This window comes from Vombatus ursinus, unplaced genomic scaffold, assembly GCF_900497805.2.
Source record: "Vombatus ursinus unplaced genomic scaffold, bare-nosed wombat genome assembly UNPS02014798.1, whole genome shotgun sequence".
NCBI classification, from domain to species: Eukaryota; Metazoa; Chordata; class Mammalia; order Diprotodontia; family Vombatidae; genus Vombatus; species Vombatus ursinus.
In genome coordinates, this window is record NW_020954576.1 from 64945929 (window position 1) to 64966623 (window position 20695).

At 34.9% G+C, this 20695-nt stretch overlaps 1 protein-coding gene across 2 annotated transcripts in view; it reads left to right on the forward strand.

The window, feature by feature from the left end:
- The window catches only part of LOC114049682 (tubulin-specific chaperone E-like), an 84283-nt gene that overhangs the window by 37088 nt on the left and 26500 nt on the right, over positions 1–20695 (forward strand). For both annotated transcript variants that reach the window (XM_027871005.1, XM_027871004.1), the window contains exons 4-9: positions 6233–6415; positions 9559–9647; positions 13664–13763; positions 15955–16057; positions 18664–18740; positions 20053–20148. In XM_027871005.1, coding sequence (XP_027726806.1) covers positions 6233–6415; positions 9559–9647; positions 13664–13763; positions 15955–16057; positions 18664–18740; positions 20053–20148 — 648 coding nt within the window. The remainder of the gene's footprint in view (positions 1–6232; positions 6416–9558; positions 9648–13663; positions 13764–15954; positions 16058–18663; positions 18741–20052; positions 20149–20695) is intronic.

Here is a 20695-nt window from a genome sequence, read left to right on the forward strand (position 1 = left end):
CCTAAGACAGTAAGTTTCCGAAGAGTTATCCAGCTGCACAAGTGAACTAGTTTTATGTTTGGATTGGAATCTTTTTCAAGTGACAAGGCGAGTTGATCAGTTTTTCATGTCCCTATCCATTAACCCTTACCATTTACCAGCTAATACTGTCTAAATGAGTGATGTTATGAGAAGTCTGATACCACAAGATAAGAAAAGGAAGCCCACAAACAAAACTTATATAGCCTAATGACATTTGTTGAAGGAAATTTTCTATATAGCTGGGAGAAGCTTTAGGAAGACTTGATGCATAGATGCTGTAGCTCTTCTAGTTTTTGTATTGGGTTTGGACTCTACTAGCTATCTGTGTAGTACGAGGTCTTGAATTTTCAGGTTAGTTCATGGGGATGGAAGTACCTTGTCTACCTTATGGGAATTGTAGCATCAAAGCTAGCTTCACATTCCCCATCCCACCCTAAACGTATGGGAAACATCCTGTCATGTGTGTTAGTGCTATTTCACAATTTTTTTTCATTTCCCAGGTGTTTGGGGGCAGTGGTTGGTAAGGATACAATGAGTTAACTGTTACCTCATTTCCCATATATTTATGATTTGTAATCTTTCAGCCTAATTGGTTAAGGCGGCAAAGGAGGAAGAAAAGGAAATGGGAAGAGTGTGACTTACCCTGTAGTTGATGGAAAATTTATTTGACCTTTTTTCATAGACAAAAGGGATTGCCCTCAAAGCCTGGGCTGAACTCCTGAAAAACTTACCCAGAGCCCATAGACTCTGCCACATGAATGACCATTATCTCATTGGGATACATTATCTCATTTGAATACTTGGCAATACAGAACAAAGGTGCCATTAAGTTTGTTCATTTTGTTATAGATAGTTCTTAACTCTCCTAAGTCAATTTCTAGACTGTATAGATATCAGAAACAGCTTAACTTTGATTTGGGGTTTTTGTTGTAAACATGCCCATGAAATGAATTGGCAGTCAAGTACAGGGGGCTAGAGTAGTCTCTGGAACAATCAGAGGAGGGATTTTCTTGTTTATATGTGATTTGGAGCAGTGTCACATATGGTTGTTCAGAGTTTGCAATTCTTCTGGAAATAAAGTTTACTTGTTTCTCTTGGCCATCTCTTAAATGTCCTTTCTGCCATAAGTCATGATAATTTCAGTAATAGTGCCTACTATGTGCCAGGCACTGTGCTGATAAGCACTTTACAGTTATTACCTCATTTGATCCTCACAACAACTCCAGGAGGTAGGTGCTGTTATCATCCCCATTTTACAGATAAGGAAACTGAGGCAAACAACAATTAAGTGACTTACTCGGGGTCACACAGCTAGTAAGTGTCTGAGGCAGAGTTTGTAGTTGACTTTGTTTTTTTCTGAAATCTTTTCTCTCTTCATATAACTTGAACTTTAGTACCTTAATTACTTTAGTTTCTAATTAACATATTTAATGTTGCTTATCTGTTGTCATAAGTTTATCTGAAACACTGTATTTGTGAAACAGTCACAAATGTGAAATTTGTGAAACAGCTGTGTGCCAGACACAGCTGTCTAGGGCTTCTGCTTGTTCTCCTGCTTCTGCTACTGTCATTTGGATGGATGAGATGTATGGTTTAGGTAATTAACTTCACTTCTCATTAGTTTGGTCCTAAGCAGAAGAAATTTTCAGTTGTTCTTTTAAACCAAATCATATGAATTGGACAAAAAATTATAGATCAGTACTGCTCAATCACATTACCCACTTTTTAAAAAAATTTTGTTAAAAGAAGTGATAAGATTGAATTATAGTTTATTGTTCTTAGTGTAAAAAAAAATCCTGTGATGTGATTCCTTCTGTACTGATGATTGAAATGTCTTTATTGACATTAGGACTATTTTTCTTCTTAAAAAATTAAATTTCAGTGTTTTTTCTTTGACCTGGAAGCCCTGGATTGGGGTATGATGTTCCCTGGAAGTATTCCTTTTTGGAGTTTCAGGAGGTGACCATTATATTCCTTTTATTTCCACTCTGCCTTCTGGTTCTAGGAAATCTGGGCAGTTTTCTTTTAAGATTTCTTGAAACCGGTTGGGTCTGGACTCTTGTTTTGGTCATAATTTAGGTAGTCCAATGATTCTTAAATTTTTTTCTCCTTAATTTGTTTCTGGGTCAGTTATTTTGTCTGTAAGATACCCTGTATTGTATTTTATTTTTATGACTTCCTTACTTTGTTTTTAATATTTCTTGTTGTCTCATAGTTATTTTTTCATAATTTTCAGAGAATTTGTGGTTTAAACAAGGTCTCTTTCTTCAGTACCTCTTAATTATTTTCCAGTGTTTTCCTCTAGCACTCTCATTTCATTGACCAAAAACCAACTTTTTTTTAAATTCTTGCTTCTTCTCTTCCAGGAATTCTAATTAAATTTTTGCCCAGACTGTGTTCATCTTTGAGGCTTTGCTTGTAGATGTTTTGGAGTCATTCTCTTCTTCTGGGTTTGTGTCTAAAATATGTAGCTGTGAAAGATTATTAAAAAGTACTTTAAGATTCTTAGATGAAACGTATTAGATCAGTGGAAGATACTCTTTTGGTATATTGTAAAAACTAAAAATTAAATAGAAATGGATAGTAATAAATAATAGTAGAAATAAATAGTAAATAGAAATAAAAAGGATTTGGGAACTGACTGGCATTCTTAAAATTTGTGGTTCAGAAGGAACCACAGGGAATTCCTTTATGAGCCTTGGGAATGCTTTTGGACTATCAAGATAGTTGAGCCAGAAGATAGAACTGAGTCCTACCCTGGAGTTTTTTAAAAGCATTTTTAAATTCATATATATTATTTTTATATTGCCTGATTTTCTGCCTGTATTCTTCTCTCACCCCCTTCCTCCTCCCTGAGAAGCCATCTTATATAACAAAGAATTTTTTTAAAAGAAATAAGAAAAAGAGGGAGAACACGTTAGAAAAAAATGAGCAAAACCAATCAGAACATGGAAAGAATCTGGGAATATATGCAATGTTCCACACCCTTGGGAATTCTGCCTCCCCTCCCCCCCAAAAAAAACCTTCCCCCACTCCCTCTACCTCTGCAAAGGAATGGGGAGAGGTATCTTTTCATCTCTTTCTTGGGGTAAACTTGTTCTCTGTAATTTTTCCACATTTATTTTATTGTTTTGTGGTGGTTATTCTTGCCACTACATTGATGTAGTCATTGTGTATGTTGTTTTCTTGATTCTACTTTCTTCATTCTGCATCATTTCATGCAAATACATGCTTTTCTGTATTCATATATTCCCTGTTTCTTATAGCACAGTAATATTCCATTACATTCCTGTACCACAGTTTGTTTAATCATTCCCTAGTCAGCGGGCATATACTTTGTTTCCAGTTCTTTGCTACAGCAAATTAGCTAGTAATAAACATAAATTGAAATTGGGGCAGAAAGCCAAACCTTTGCCTCCATTTTAGGGATCCTCCTAACTGGGAGTTCTGAGCAATTGTGTTTGTAGCCTAAATTTCACTTAACTTCATAAGGATGCAGAGATGGGGACTGTGGGGACTTGAGTGACCATTATGTTACCCTAATCTTAAAAACAAAGCTAATTGTTATATTAAGGTATATCTGATTAAATCCTGAGATAAAGGGAGAAGAGAACAGAGGGCACAAAAATATTGGTGGCTACTTGTATCCTCCTTTGCAACACTAACACCTCCCATGTTATATTAAAATAATTTTTAATAAAAAAAATTAAGATCAATAGTAGTACCTTTTGATCACCTAAAAGGGCAGGAGAGGATGGCTAATTTTTTTTCTTTTTTTTTGGTGAGGCAATTGGGGTTAAGTGACTTGCCCAGGTCACACAGCTAGTAAGTGTTAAGTGTCTGAGGTGCGGATTTGAACTCAGGTCCTCCTAACTCCAAGGTCGGAGTTCTATCCACTGCGCCACCTAGCTGCCCCTGAGGATGGCTAATTTTGACCTTCAGAAATTTCACTTCTTTTAGGGAATCAAACTCAATATAGTATATGTGGAAATTATTTTCAAGAACATATCTGTCAGTTTATCTACCTCTTGATTTTCTGATGAGAAAACAAATGTATCAGGGCCAGTTTAAAAAACTGTTAAAGCAAGTTTTACTGTGTGCACATATAACAGAAGTCAGTATTTTCTTCTGTCATGATGAATAAGCTCTTTGAAAGGATTCTAAGTATGTTTATCTTTAAAAGCTTTCCAGAATAACTAAGTTTCATTATAAATTGCTACATAACCAACTTTTCCCTACAAAAAATCTTGCAGTATGTAACTTTTTGAAATTTCTGTGGATTTGGCACCCAGGTTTTGTCAGAGCCAGCAAATCTCAGCAAGGATTGTCCTCTGTCAATAAACATTTATTAAGGGCCAACTGTGTGGTAGGCATTGTGTTAAACTATGCTTAGATTTTAAGTTTTTTATCAGCAACTATAATTGTCAAGAGAAAGAGGAGAGACCTACTGTAGGAGTCATTCTCCTCCCCCTTGCCCTAGCCCCTCCCCAGCTTTCCAGTTACATTGAGAAAATCCTATTCCATACTACTGGCTCACCTCCTACCTCCTACCTCCCATCCACTGCTTGGCCCACTGGGGATGGAGATGATAAACTGCCTGAACTCATTCCTCAATAATGAACATACTTGTACTCATCATACCTTTCATGTCTCAGTGATCATCTTTTTAGAGGTCAGGCTGGCAACGGGCATTAAAAATTTTAAAACTGATCATAGTTGTTAACCAGTAGACCTTCTACTGGAAATATACCCCAGTGAAGTAATTAAAAAGGAGAAAAATATGTATTTCAATGGAAATATTCATAGTAGCATTAATTATAACAGTGAAAAACTTTAAATAACTTATCCAGTGGTTGAAGGAATAACTGAATAAATTATATGATATATCAGTGTAATGAAATGTATTGGAATGAATGAAATATTGCACCATTAAAAATGACAAGCAGAAATATAAAGAAATACAGAAGACAAAGTTATGCAGATGGAAGATACAACTAGAACAGCAGTATATATGTATATATATATACACATATATATATAAAAAATCATTTCATTCTAATAATAATTTTCAGGATCTAATAACTGATTGTGCCAACTAAAACTGTTGCAAAATAATAAAGGAAAAATCACATAATTTTCTTTTATAAGTTATTTTCATAATCAGAAACTTAGTTTATGGTCAGTTTTTGTGATACTAGGATTTTGTTTTCCCATTTTAAAAATACTATGGTGCTTTTGGAAAATAAAAGCTGATAAGTTGAAACGTTTTTCTTTGGGACTCACAGCTTCACATCATTTTTGGTGATTCATATGATTTTTATATTTTTTTTGCTCCAAAGTGGTTATTCCATAATGCCACTTTGACGATCATGAAATATTTAGTATCACATTAGTAATATAAAATAAATATTTAGTATAAATATTAGTAATATCTCACTGAAATTTAATGCAGCATCCCATGATACTTATTGTGAGAAGTCTTTTAAAATCTCCCCCCAAGCTTATTAAAAGTAAAAGTAATATATGGTGATAGAATTTGTGTTTCTATTTTACCCTGACAAATATTAAAAAGCCATAGCAAACTGTCAATCCAAATTTGTGGGAATGATTGTGGTATGCTAGATTTTGATTTAAAGACACAGATAATCTTAACTATCCTACACTTAGTGTACTATGTACATTATGGTATATTATAATTAGTTGTATGATTTGGGAATTATATACTTACCTTTTCTGTGATTTGGTTTCTTCCGTATATAATTTGAGTGATAATACTTGTACTACAGGACTGTTTGGAATGCACTTTGTAAAATTGTAAATTGCTATAGAAATGGGCACTGTTCTTATTTTTCATCATTCTATCTTGCTGTACCTTTTTGCAGTCCCATCACATTTTCAGAATACTTGTACTAATTGAATATTGCATCCTTAATAATTTCCTATTGAAATAAATATACAGTAGTTTGCTTTACAAATGTAGGTGAAGGGATTTACCTAAGGTCACATGGCAATTCAGTTTCAAAACTCAGTAAGAATTTATAGTTCCAAACTGCTAGAATTGAACTTTGTCTGCTGTGGCATATTGATTCCTGTTATTTCCCCCAGCTATGCTTTCTAATTTACTATAAACCTACAAAGCATTATGCTACAAATATTTGATTTCCTCAGAGACTGCTTTTCTCTATGTATATTCCTTTGTGCCCTTATCTAGGCACCCAACGGGAGGATCCTTTATCCGTCCAAACCGGGTAAATTTTGGAGTGGACTTTATCACTGCAATTAAGAATCGCTATGGATTGGAAAATACTAAACAGGAAGATGGAAATGAGATGATTGTTATTGGAAATAAACCCGTCGAAACTGTTGGCTTTGATTCTATTAAAAAATTCCAAAGGTAGGAGGAATTGATGCTGATGAATTAGATTTTTATGGTGTACTCTGCTTTTAAATACATGGGCCCGAGGGCCTAAATGTGTTAACTGATTGGCAAATTGGTATAGAGACTTTTAGAAGCTTAGGATTTTGTCCGTAATTTAGTCTGCCATGTCTTGGGTAACACTGAGAGATTAGACAATACCTTTATTTGCACTGTTGATAAGGAAGCTGTAGACTAAAGGAAGCGAGAAGTTTGAAACCTCTTATTGGAGTGCTAGTATTGTGATGGTTATGTGTGTACCACATGTGTTGTTTGCACTCTTATTTCCAGTTATTCTTGCCCACTTGCTCTGGGCTGATAGTTTTGTGCTTCCATTTTTCATATTTTCCCTTTTCGGTGTACACATTGTCATTCATTTTTTGTAAGCCAGCTGTGGCAGTAGAGCTGGTAGTTCCCTGAATCCCATCCTAAACTGTAAGATTAGAGAACCGTTAAAAATATGATTTTATACAAAGACAGTAAGGTTCACTTATGAAATGAGATTTTCATGAGGGAATGCCATAAGGAATAGGACTTAATGGGATACTGAGATCTACATGGTATGTTCAGGATCACATTGCAAGTTTTGATTTATTAGCTAGCATTTAGTAAATCATCTTAGCAGCATTGAGAGTTCCCGAGGATGCCATCTTAGAAGTGACTTCTGGTTGCACTCCCGAGATTAGATTTTAGTTCAATTCAGAAAGCATTTATTAAATAACTGTTATGTACAAGACACTGTGTTAGATGCTTGGGATATTATTGTGCAGAAACAAACATGAAAAACAATGTTTGCCCTCTAGGAGCTTACATTGTACTGTGGAATCTAGCATGGAAATGGAAAAGAAATACAAGTTAATGTGAGGAGAAAGAGAGTGCTGACAATGAAGAAGATCAGGAAAGACTTCACGTAGGAGGTGGCACATGACCTGATCCTTGAAGGAACCCTGGGATTCCAAGAAGCACAAATAGATGAGGGGTTATTGAGTTCCAGGGATGGAGGACTAACACTGAAAAGAGGCAACCTGAAATTGGAATGCAGCAAGTAGGCCACTTTGGCTGAAATGTAACCATATTGGATGCAGGCTAATTAATTACAGGCAATTTTTTATCTGCAGTGTTGGACAGAACCATTGCATAATTATGCTCATTATTCTTTGCTACCTAGTTATAATTAAGAAGATAATGATGTTAATGTTATGCATATTCTAAAATGGAAATAGCAACACTTGAGTGGACCAATCTAAGATCACAGAATTAGTCAGTTCTTTGCTTCTTATGTGCAGACCGTACATTTCTTAAAAATGATTTTAAAAGACTTAAAGAACAAAATTCTTGATGAGATTGTAGTTTCTTGCCTTTTTATTCAAATAAGTGAAATATTAAATATATCCAAACAGGGACATAATTATATTAATGATTTGATATCCCTTCAGTGAACACCATGTGCTCTGATAATATTAAAAAATTGGATGTATATAAAAGGGAGTACCTATTTTCCTTCCTCCCCCAGATCATAAGCAGCAATAATAATTCTTACAAGTGTTCCTGTGGATATAAAGAAGTAATGGTTAATATAATAACCCCATTTTGTGAGTATCATTTTAATAGATACTTTGGGGCATGTCACGTTGGAATTTTTATTGATTAAAGTGGCTGATTCTTTAGATGATTTGAAAAATATGAATTGTTATATCTGGTCTCCTGAATAGGGATAGGTACTACAACTGTGATTTCATTGGTATAAATTTCTGTATGAGGCAGCTCTGGTCATTGTAGGTGATCACTGCCTCTGCAACCTAGAGTTGAGAATTAGTGTTGGAGAGCTGCCTAGAGCAGTAGTATCAGCCTGAAATAGAAACAGGGTCTACTAATCCACAGAGAAGGATCCTTCTGGGCTCATATTGACTTAGAAAACTATACATTTATATATTTCTTTTTTGTGAATACATCAACACGTTGAAATCAGATAGGAACTACATTTTATTCTGGTTCTGACCACAGTTGGAAGTGCAGTGGGCTGCATTCTTCTGACTCAGAGTACTGTGAATTGCCCACAGCCATCAGGTGTCAGAGGTGCATACTTAAACTCAGATCTCCTTTTCAGAACTCTGTTCACATTTTTTATGATATCTGTTGGCGAACAGCTGTTGGTCTTTTGTGTCAGTAGTTCCTTATGTATTAAATTTTTATCAGTTATATTTGATGTAAAGAGTTTTTCCCACTTGACAGTTTCTCTTCTCACATTAAAATATGAGCTCTAGAGATTCTCTTCCTTTTATATTTTAGCTCTAATGCTTAGCACTGTTGTTTTGCATATCATAAGTGTTTAATAAATGCTCTATTCATTTACTCATTCTTGGCTTGAAGGCTGGCTTTTTATATTTTTGGCAGTTTCTTGATTAGATTAGAAGCAATTTAGAAATCATGATGTTGAAATATAGTATATATGCTTTAAGGCATTGAAATAGTATATGTGCTTTAAGGCATTACAGTAACAATTGATTAAATTTTTGTTTGGATAACTAAGAAAAAGAGTTTGCATAAGGAAAAGTAAAAATAATGTCTATGATTTCCAGTGATATTGTTTTAACTTTAGGGTGGTATTTATATTGAGAGCACAGAGAAAAACTTCCTGTTCAGTTTCTTGGACTGAGATCCTGTCTACTTATTTTTGCTGCCTAGTTTCTCCATTCCTGAGGTCGAGACCCTTATTGCTGTTCCTTGCTATGCTGTTTCTTCTGTAGTCCCCTTTTTCCCCATTTTTTTTCAGTCTGACAGTTTATATACTTATGGGATAACTGCATGGCAGGTGAATTTGAGGGATCTTTTTTGTTTGTTTTTTGTTTTTTGTTTTGTTTTGTTTTGTTTTAGTGAGGCAATTGGGGTTAAGTGACTTGCCCAAGGTCACACAGCTAGTATGTGTCAAGTGTTTGGTCAGTGGCCAGATTTGAACTCAGGTCCTCTTGACTTCAGGGCCGGTGCTCTGTCCACTGCGCCACCTAGCTGCCCCGAGGGATCATTTTGTGTTGAAGAATAGTAAAGGACTTTGGATGTGAGGTTCTATGATACTCACTGGCCTTATTTTAACTTTGCATATAATCCATGTATTTTTTATTCAGTCAGCTGAACAGGTTGCAAGAAGTCTCTGTTTGGAGTTCTGCAGTGAGTTGTGCTGGCAACAAAGGGGAAATTGCACAAACATGTCCTAGTATCCTTTTTCAGTAATAATCTGTCATTGGAATCTTAAGATGGCATCTGCCACCAAAAAATTCTTTTCAAAAGAGATTTCATAGTATTTAACTGTTCTCCCCAGTGTATTATTTTTATGCCAGTTTAACTAAAGGTGCTACTGCTCTGGGTGCTTAGGATAAAATTTCCCTGATATACTGTTGCCTGATTCAAAACTGGGAAGTTTGGGAGCTTACACAGGGGAAGGAAGTGGCAGAGTCATTGAGTGTTGCTGGATAAAGGTAAGTACGGTTGTGTCAGGCCATGATTGGCTATTGTGGGGAGTGTCAGATATGACTCTTTTTCCCACTTCTGGTTGATCATATACCTTTTGATGTCAGACCACAGCCCACAGGTGCTGTCCCTCAGCTTCTCATGTTTGTGTATTTTTCTCCAAATGTGTCCCAAGGGTAAGAAGTTGTAAGTCCCTCCCCTCTTTTTCTTCATTTCTTCCCAGTATATTCCTCTTTGTAATCCCTTTTCTTTACTAAACCAAAATTGAACAAAATCAAAGAATTTGCTTTTTTTCTTCCCTTTTGACCCTTAAAGGATTCTTTACTGACAGTGGACCCTTTACCTCTCACCCACTCCTCTACTTAGGATAAAAGCACTTGATCATCGTTTAGCCCTTTTAGATTGTTTAAATATGTGTGTGTGTGTGTGTGTGTGTAGTACGTATATGTATGTATAAATTTGTGTGTGTGTGTGTGTGTGTGTAAAAGCTTTCTCTTGTCTGCTGTGTTTATGCATAAAAGTCTACTCAGTTCTAGTTTTCTCATCAGGAATGCTTAGAAGTCATCTACTTCTTATATTTGTTCTGGATCTTATATATTGAATTTTCCATTGAGTTTTTTTTGTCACAGATACGTGAAAGTCTTTCAGTTTGTTACATATCCATTTTTCATTTCATTCAGGATTATACTCAACTTTTCTGGGTAAGTTATTTCATGATAGATTTGCACTTTCATGTGCAGTCATCTTTTTTTTTTTCTATTCTACTGTGTTATGGAAATGCTTTTTTTATTTCTTAAGTTCAGAATGAAAAAAAAAAGAAACCTCTGCTTTTCAGGGTTATTCTTAGTTGCTAGTCTGTTTTTTTTGCCTCTTGGGATTTCCTATTCTAAGTTTTGCTTTCCTTTACAGTATTTGCTACATAACTTTTTTTGACCCTTACTGTGGTTACTTGTTACTTAATCTCTTTCATCCTGCCTGCTTATAGTATTTTTTTCCGTTTCATCTGGAAGCTCTGGACTTTGTTACACTAATATGGGGTTTCATTCAGGTGGTGACTAGTAGATTACAACAAATAAACATAGACAAACAAAATAAATTCTTGCAATCTCATGTCCAAAGATCTCGTTCTGTACCATGAGTGCATTATGTTTCTATCAGGAGGTAGAGATAGGCATGCTTCAATTATCAGTCCTCTGAAATTGTAATTGGTTGTCCCATTGATCATAGTTCTTAAGTCTTTCAAAGTTGTTTTGTCTTTATAGTGCTGTTGTTACATAAACTGTTCTACTGGTTGTTCTCACTCTACTCTTCATGAATTTATATATCTTCTTAGGTTTCTCTGAAATCATCTTTTAATGTTTATAACATAATAGTTCTCCATTATATTCATATACTATAATTTGTTTGGCTATACCCCAGTTGATGAGTATTCCATTAGTTTCTAGTTCTTTGCCACTACAAAAAACACCACAAAAAAAAAACAAACTTTTTTTGTACACATGGGTCATTTTCCTTTTTCTTTGATCTCTTTGTGGTATTAGCCTAATGGGGTTATTGCTCAGATAAGGGGCATGTACAATTTGGTAACTTTTTGGTAGTTCCAAATTGCTTTCCGATTGGCTAGACCAGTTTGTAGTCCACCAACAGTGCATTCACATGTCTATTTTCCCAAAGTACCTCCAACATTTGTCATTTTACTTTTGTGTCAACTTTACCAATTTGATAAGTATGAAGCAAAATCTCAGAGTTGCTTTAATTTATGTTTCCCTACTTATTAGTGATTTGGAGAATTTTTTCCATTTCAGTTTTTTTTTAGAGTATTTTCATGTGGTCTAATTTTTCAGTCTTCAACTTTGTTCTAATATTTCTTGTTTTGTTTTCTCTGTTTCATTTAACTCTTGAGTTTAGTTCTCTTTAGTCAGTATTTCTGGATGTCTACCACTTGGATAAATTTTTACACCTTCTGTTCTAAATTGTTATTCTCCTTCCAAGTTTTTCCTTAAGAATTCTAATTTTATTCTTTGTTTCAACTCTTTCTTTATTTCTTCTTTCAACTTTTGGAGTCCTTGTGGCTAATCCATTTTTTAAAAAATATAGTTCTTGTTATAATTACTGTGAAATTATTTTCTTCTTCTGAAATTTTATCTTAGGATTTTTTAACGCCTGATATTTCTTCATTTATTGGGAATTTTCTTTTATTTGCTTATGTCTTCATCCTCTCTGGTAGGTAAAACTTCTTTCAAAGTTTTCTTTCTGTAATTGCTAGAGTTTTTGTTACTCTTCTCTTTCCACATTGGGTCCAGGTAGAGAGCTTCAAGAAGCCATTCTGAACTCTCAGTTCTAATTCTGGAATAGAGAAGCCAACAAGTATGACTGATAATAGTTTCTTGGTTCTGTCCCCTCCTGCAGATTAAGTCTGAGAGACACTGAAGCATAGTTTGTGATCCTGTGATAGGATGGATGAGCTTGGGGTCCCACTCTCTGTGACCTGTCCTGGGTAAGGTAGCTGGACTGAGATCTTATTGGTCTTTGGATTTTGTCACTCTAATACAGTTCCTGGATTGGGATTTTGTGCTCACTTGAAGTCCAGGGAGTTGAAGTGATTTGACCAAAGCCACAGAGATGTTAAATAGATGTCTCTGACAGATGTCAGAGGTAGGATTTGAATCTAGATCCTCTAACTCTGAGGCCACTGTTTTTTCTATTGCACTGTGATTGCAGATCACAGGTCTACCCCTGCTCTCAATTGTGTGTGTGTGTGTGTCTGTGTGTGTGTGTGTGTATCTCATATTTACTTATCTCTGTGTGTCTGTTGTACCCTTCAGTAGAATGTAAATTCTGTGAGGGTAGCGATTGTCTCATTTTTGTCTTTGTGTCCCTGGCACTTAGTAGATGCTTACTAAATGCTTGGAAGGTAGAATTGGGTTGATGCCTTCCCTGACCATTCTAGACAAAATGATACTTGAATCTTATCTGAATTTGTTATAACATGCTGTACTACACTGTCTAACACTTTGTTCACAGCTTTACTTAGGTTCTTCTAGAGACAACAGAAAGGTTCAGAAACTAAATTCAAAGAAACACACAAGACTTGCAAAATTTGGCAGTGAGTATGTCTCCCAACATTACTAACTCCTCCTCACTGCATCAGGCGCATCACTGTTAGGAGCTCAGAGCAGACACTCATGCATTTGGCAGTACTATAGATAAAAAGCATCAAGGATGTTGTTCATTTTGGTAACCAGCTCCAGGATAAAAAATATTTTTTAAAGAAAAAAAATCAGCTAAACTGATCACTGTATTATATCAATTTAGCAAATGTTTTATATCCATGAACCTCATCCTCCTTTCTCCCTTTGCAAAAGAGTGGAAGATGTCTTCTCATTTCTCTTCTTTGGGGTCAACCTTGTAATTTTAACATTCATTTTGGTTTCTTCTTTTTTTATGTGTGTGATTGTTGTCCTTTCCATTTATATGACTGTAGTCATTGTGTATATTGTTTTCTTGGTTCTGCTTACTTTACTCTTCTTCAGTTGATGTCTTTACATATTTCTTTGTATTTATTGTATTCATCTTTTCTTACTGCACAGTAATATTCTCTTACATTACAGAATCTACAGTTTGTTTAGCCTTTCCCAAATCCATAAGTATTACTTTGTTTCTAGTTCTTTGCTATCAGAAAAAGTGCTACAATAAATATTTTGATGTATTTGGGGTCTTTCTTATCAATGGAAGTGAGTGTTTCTTAACATCTACTCTCAGATATCAGAAGGATAGATTTGTCAAAAAATCTCTTGTCATCATGGAATGAGGTGACCTTCATTGCTGATCAGCTCAAATATCTGGAAGTTCTTAATCTCAGGTATAAATTTTCTGTTCCCTGCTAGTTAATATTCTATACAAATCCTAATCTGTGTCCAATGTGCACATAGTGCCTCATAGTGCCTCGTGGTGGTAATGGTATTGATTCCTTTAGGTTGTAATCTTGCAGAAATTTTGATAGTATTAAGTCTTAGTTTTATCTAAGATAAGCTATAATTTAAGGGAATGTTGCTTATTTTAGACTTCTGGATAGATATATACCTGGGCTCACTAATAATTTGTTGGTCCATCAATTAAGGCTAATTTTATAGTTTAAATTTCTATGTAGTTGGAGCTATGTCTGTTATATTGAGTGGCGGAGGAGGTGGATTTGTCACAATTTTTTTCTTAAATTTTGGGCTGATTAAATTAATGAAATAATTAATTGAATTTTGATTAATTGAATTTTTACAGGTTTAATAGATGAGATGGTAGCAAAATATTTTGGGGCCTATATGGGAAAAAGCTTTTCAAATATAGTTGTTTAGAGCCCTATAAATAGCAATAAGAATGATTTCATTATGGAACTCTAATTAATGAAGCCTAATAACAAATTTTTGCTAAACAACTTTTAATTTATTTTATTAAAATCATATGTGTAGTACATCCAGAATGTTTGTAGAACCAGATTTTCCAAGTGCCTCAACCAGGCTTCCCCTTTAAAACCTGAACCAACTTGCATATACAGGTGAATCACATCTGTCCTGTTCAGGTATAATTCAACAATAGACATGAAATTAATTGTATTTGAAAATGAGAGATGAGTGAGATCAACTATGGGTGTAATTTGACCCACCATTTTTCCTCTTTGGAAACATGGGCTATGTTTTTCAAAGGGTAGTTCTTTCTAAGTTTCTGTTCAGAATCATAAAATCTTAACAGCTGAAAGAGACTTCAGAGGTCATCTGATGCAACCATATCTGCAGAATAATCCCTTCTAAAACATCCACACAAGGGATCATCCATGCCTTTACTTGAAGATGTCTTATTTGGGGGGCTCCCTAGTCCCCAGGGGCAGCCCATCACACCAGATAGCAAGTTTTTCTTTATCTGAACTAAAAATATGGCACCATTTTGTTCCATATTGCAAAAGTATTTCCACTATTTTGTTCCTTAGCTTTTGGGGCTAAGCAGAACAAGTCAAACCTCTCTTCCACATGACAGCACTTAAAGTATTGGAAGATAGCCAGCATGTTCTTCCTAAATCTTTCCAAGGGTAAATGGTTGTCGTCCTGATCACCCTCTTTTTAACACTGTATAGCTCATTACTGTCCTTCCTAAAATGTGGCACATGGAACTGAACAAAATACTACAGATGTGTTCTGACCAGGTCAGAGTACAAGAGTATTGTCACTTCTTTTTCACTGGATATTTACGCTTCTCTTAACGTACTCTAAGATTACATTAGGGTTTGTTTGTTTTTTGGTTGCCATATTGTATTGTTGATGTATGCAGTTTATAATCTTTTTCTGGTGGTTATTTGTGGTTATCCATACCTCCCCATCTCAGATTTGTGATGCTGGTTTTCTGAACTGAGGTGTTAGACTTTTCTATTTATCCCCATTATTTTCATTTTATTAGATTGGATCCAATAATGTAAGCTATTATCCTTTTGGGTCCTGACTCGGCCATTCATTGTTTAGCTGCCTCTTCTAGCTTTGTTCAGGTAGGATAAATAATAAAAAAACTGTTTTTAGAGTAATTGAAAAGGACTGGGGCTTCTCTGGTATCTTTATTTTCAGTTATAAAGGCAAAGAAACAGAATCAGAAAGCAATTAAACTAAGCCAGTATTTACTGCTTTTTATCCTATTGGTGCTTTTGGGAGTAGGGGAACTAGTTAGGTCCTGACTTTATTTTAAAACTTATTGGGGAAACTGTTTATCAAAAATGAGTCACTTTTTTTGGCCTTAAAGTAATTATATCTTTTGTACTATGAAATGAACACATCAGAACAGTTAGCCAGGCCCCAGAAAGAGTTTCTGTATTTTAAATACCATGAAGTTAAATTCTGAAAACAGAATTTTTAAGGTATAAAACTCTATGGTCCTTTGGTTTCTTTAAAAATGAAGTTCATTTGTACACAAGACAATCCAAAGCCCTAGTATTACATTCCAAATTGGCAATTTAATTGAATGATTCCTTTGGTCATATTTAATTGAAATTAACACACTGCTTTACTCTTTCTACACAGTGAAAATAAGCTAAAATTTTCCTGTGATTCACCATCTCCATCATGTACATTTTCTGCATTGAAGGTTTTAGTGCTTAATCGAACAGGAATAACGTGGACTGAGGTAATCTACTTTACAGCATGTTTTATATATTGGTAGTAGTTTGAAATTGCAAGTCTTTTTTTTATTTTAATAGGTTACTTAAAAAAAATGTGATACTTATGTACTTAAGTAGAAATATTTTCATTTCATCACAGTCACAAGAATGGAAAGTGGCATGGAGCAATTTTTAGGAAGGGCACTGGGTTTAGAGTAAGGATTTTCGTTCTAATCTAGTGTCTGATACTACCTGTGGGGCCTTGCACAAGTCATTTAACTGCCTGGACCCCTGGTTGCCAGTTGGAAAATAAGAGGATTAGACTCTGTTATCCTTGAGGGTCCTTCAAGCTGTAGATCCATGATCCTATGATCTTTTAAAGGGATGTCAAACAAAATGCTGTTGTCAGGTCACCATTGTAATAAATCTTGGGCCACTGGTTATATAAATCTATCATTATTCATATGCCTTATAGAGAGAAGGTATTCTAAAGTTTTGGTATTTAAAAGTGATTAAAGAGTGGATAGAGCACCAGCCCTGAAGTCAGGAGGACCTGGTTCAAATCCGGCCTCAGACCAAACACTTGATACTTACTAGCTGTGTGACCCTGGGCAAGCCACTTAACCCCAACTGCCTTAAAAAAAAAAAAAGTGATTAAAGGTTTTGCTGGTTAAATAGAAAATTATGTAAATAAACTGATAACTCCTCTTCTGTCTCCCTCTCCCATCCTGTCCTCCCCTCTTCTCCCCAGCCCCCACCTTTCTTTCTCATTATTTGTTGAGTCTGAAGTTAATTGAAATGTTGTCAGCAACTTTATTTTAGTGCAGGAGCTGAGTAGGCAGAGGGGCATAGAATTCCCACTATTTAAAGGTCAAGTATACTACAGTTAGTTGGATACAATTTGTAGCTTAACTTGAAGGGTAAATAGGAGGTTCGCTCCATGGAATCAGTTTTGCATTAATATACTTCTCTCACTGGAATTTTTATTGGTTTTTTAGCACTCCTTGAAAATTCCCTTTTTAAATCATCAAATTTAATTTTTAAGAAACCTTTTATTAACCATCTGCTATTTGCAACACAGTCTATAGTCTGGATTTTCAGAACAAAAATCAAAATAGTCCCTATAGTCAAGGAACTTACACTCAGGGAGGTCAGTATAATACGCATGGAGATGTGAGATCATTTGAGGAGATTGAGATCATTTGAGGAGATAGAGAATTATAACAACTGGTGTGGAAGGATCGAGAAAGATTTCATGGAGAAGGTAGTATCTGAGCTGAGCCTTGAAAGAAGCTCGGAATTCTAAGAAGCTGAGTTGAGGAGGGAGCTGTATTCTAGGGGTGAGAGGGAATAGTTTTTGTAAATACATGGAGGTGGGAAATGGCGTGCTGAGGTTGGGGTATAGCTAGTAGTCCAGTTTGACTGAGTTTATACATGAAGAGAAATAATTTGATATAAAGCTAGAAAGGTAGGTGGGAACCAGATTGTAGTAGATTTTAAATGGTAGGGTCAAGTTTGTGTTTTTTAGAGGCGATAGGAAGCTACTTAAGGTTTTTGAACAGGGGAGTGACATAGACCAATTCCTTAGGAAGATCAATTTGGCAGCTCCATGAAGGATGGATTGGAGAGGAGAGAGACTAGAATAAGGCCTACCAATTAGGCTATTGCTGTAATCCCAAGTATGATGCGATGAGTGCCTGAACTTAACAATGGCTGTTTAAGTGAAAAGAAGGGCATAGATCTGTGTGATATTATAGAGGTAGAATTGACAATAGTTAACTAGCAACTGATTGCCTGTGGAGGTGAAGAACAAGGAGAATAGTCAAAGATGATTTTGAGGTTGCCATTCTGGGTACTTGGAAAAATATCAGGGCCCTCAATGGAAATAGTGTTTGGAATAGGAGTATGTGTAGGTGAAAGATAATGAAAGCCAAGCTCAAACATAATGCGATTATGATTTAGCTAGTCTCTTAGTTTAAATTTATCAATTAAAAATTGAAATAGCACAACTCATTTGACTGTAGAGCCTAGCAGTTTGTTAAGAAGTGAGAGAATTAAGTTTATTGGAATTTGTATGTGAGGAATAGGTGTGGCTAGGTATTTTTGTGACAGGTGATCTATATAAACACACAGTTAAGAAAAGGTATTGATGATTAATTTCTTATTAGTTCTTGCAAGTGTTCCTTTAGTGGTATGACACACTGTATCAAATAAGAATATATTTTATCTGTCTCTTTAGTGTAACTTTTTAACAGTATTAATCTACCTTAGGATATCTCTTAATGGTCCATTAATAACAGTGTTGGGTGGTTCTGAGTGAGTGAGTGTGTGTGTGTGTGTGTACACACGCATGCATATACTTAATAGTACATATTATATCATTAAAATACCTTTTTAATATTTTAATGTTATCATCTTCCCACTGGTACTTATTGCCTAAAACATGGCATGTAATTAATTAAATTAGAAGTGTCATTTATCCTACAGATACTTTCTAAAACAGTAATGAAATTGAGTTCATGTGGAGGTGGAAGTAAAAAGCATTGGAAATGAAATCATAACTCACATTACATATGTTAAAATAAATGGATAGGCTAACAACTCTTTATTCTGAATCAAATTTTCTCAATAGGTTCTGTGGTGTGCCCAAGGATGGCCAGTTCTAGAAGAATTATACCTTGCATCTAATGATATTACAATTTCAGAAAGGTAGGAATGGTATGTTTAAATTCTAAAGTCACCATTTTATGGGTGGGTCCCACTAGTTTGTGGGAATTTAAAATACTTAATGTTTATTTCTAGTGGTGCTTTTACAATTATAATTCAAAAATTATTCTTATTATTTTTTACTATCCTTATCATTTTTCAGGAGCAGTTAGGTAGTACAGTGGATAGAGTACTGGGCCTGGAGTCAGGAAGACTCATATTCCTGAGTTCAAATTCAGCCTTAGACACTTATTAGCTGTGGAAGTCACTTAACCATGCTTGCCTCAGTTCCTCATCTCTAAAATGAGCTGGAGGGGCAGCTAGGTGGCCCAGTGGATAGAGTACCGGCCCTGGAGTCAGGAGGACCTGAGTTCAAATCCGGTCTCAGACACATAATATTTCCTAGCTGTGTGACTCTGGGCAAGTCACTTAACCCCAATTGCCTCACCTCCCCCCCCCAATGAATGAATGAATGAATGAATGAATGAATGAATGAATGAATGAATGAATGAATAAAGTGAGCTGGAGAAGGGAATGGCAAACCACTCCTGTATCTTTGACAAGAAAACCTGAAATGCGGTCATGAAGAGTTGGACACAACTGAAAAACAAGTAACAAAAAATAATTTCTCAAATATTTTTATTTGAAATCTTACCAATTGGGAGGAAAACTGAGTTAGTCTAAATTATGGAATAAAAATTATTACTTTGAAAACGTATTTAATTTGCTTGCCTTCTCAAGGAGGAGAGAGGGGGAGGAAGGGAGAGAGAATTTGGAGCTCAAAATTTAAAAAAAATGTTAAATTTTTTTGTTTATATATAATTGAGAAAAAATAAAAAATGGAAAAAATATGTAATTATCTTGTGAATAAACTTTTTCCAAGTAAAATTTCTGTCATATCTGCTTTAATAAATTGTTAATTGTTTAGACCAATTTATAATAAATGACATCCATTTGCACAAAAGAGTTAATGTTGTAAAGTCTTTAAAGAGTTCATTTTCTGAAGTTAGGTTAAGTATGTATATCCCTCTCCCAGTACCTCCTTCATTGTCCCTTTTGTTTATACTTTTCCCCTTTTATATATTTTTGTATATTTATGTATTTTTGTTTATATTTTCCCCCTTTCCTCTTATAGTATAAAGGTAAATGTCAGCTTAGTCCAAACTGCTGCAAAATGTGAATGACCAAAATTATAAATTGATGAGATTTTACTATGCTGTATTACCTTATTTATATTAAAGTGGAATATATAAATATCTTCTTAAAATGCCCTTAAAAAAAGCCTAAATACAATTCATTTCTGTTTTTCATGCAGGCCCACTGATGTTCTTCAGACTCTCAAGTTACTAGACTTTTCTAATAATCATTCAATTGATGGAGATCAACTATTCCAAATAGCCTATCTACCCAGGTAATTTTAGTTTGTTTAATATTAAAAAAATTTTTTGTCGTCCTGAATTTGACAAACATATATGAACATTTTGATAGCTCAGGATATTTTCATATATGATATTTTGGAGACTGCTATAATATATGAGAGCTCTTTGAATTGAAGACTTATCTCCCTTTTTGGAAATTTTTATTTGAACTGATTTATAATAATCTCTTCTGGTAGAATGAGTTCGTATGTCTTTGTATTTGCAAGGTAAATCAGCGAATTGAATAAGTTAGTATTAGTGAGAAATAAACAAAAGTTAATTCAAAGGAAGGGATTTCATTGTAATTTTGGAGACTACTATTTCTTGATTTAGCCATAGTTTAGAAAGCCATATCTTTCTCCAGATAGGTTTTAAAAAAAAAAAATTTCATTGATGCTTGCTTTAAAAAAGAAAAAAATCACTGTCACTTTCTAGTGACACAGTGCTAATCTCTCCCTCCCCCCCACCTCCTCTCCCCTTTATAATAAATAAAGTCACATCAACCTATTGAGCATATCTGAGAATGTATGCCTAATTTCA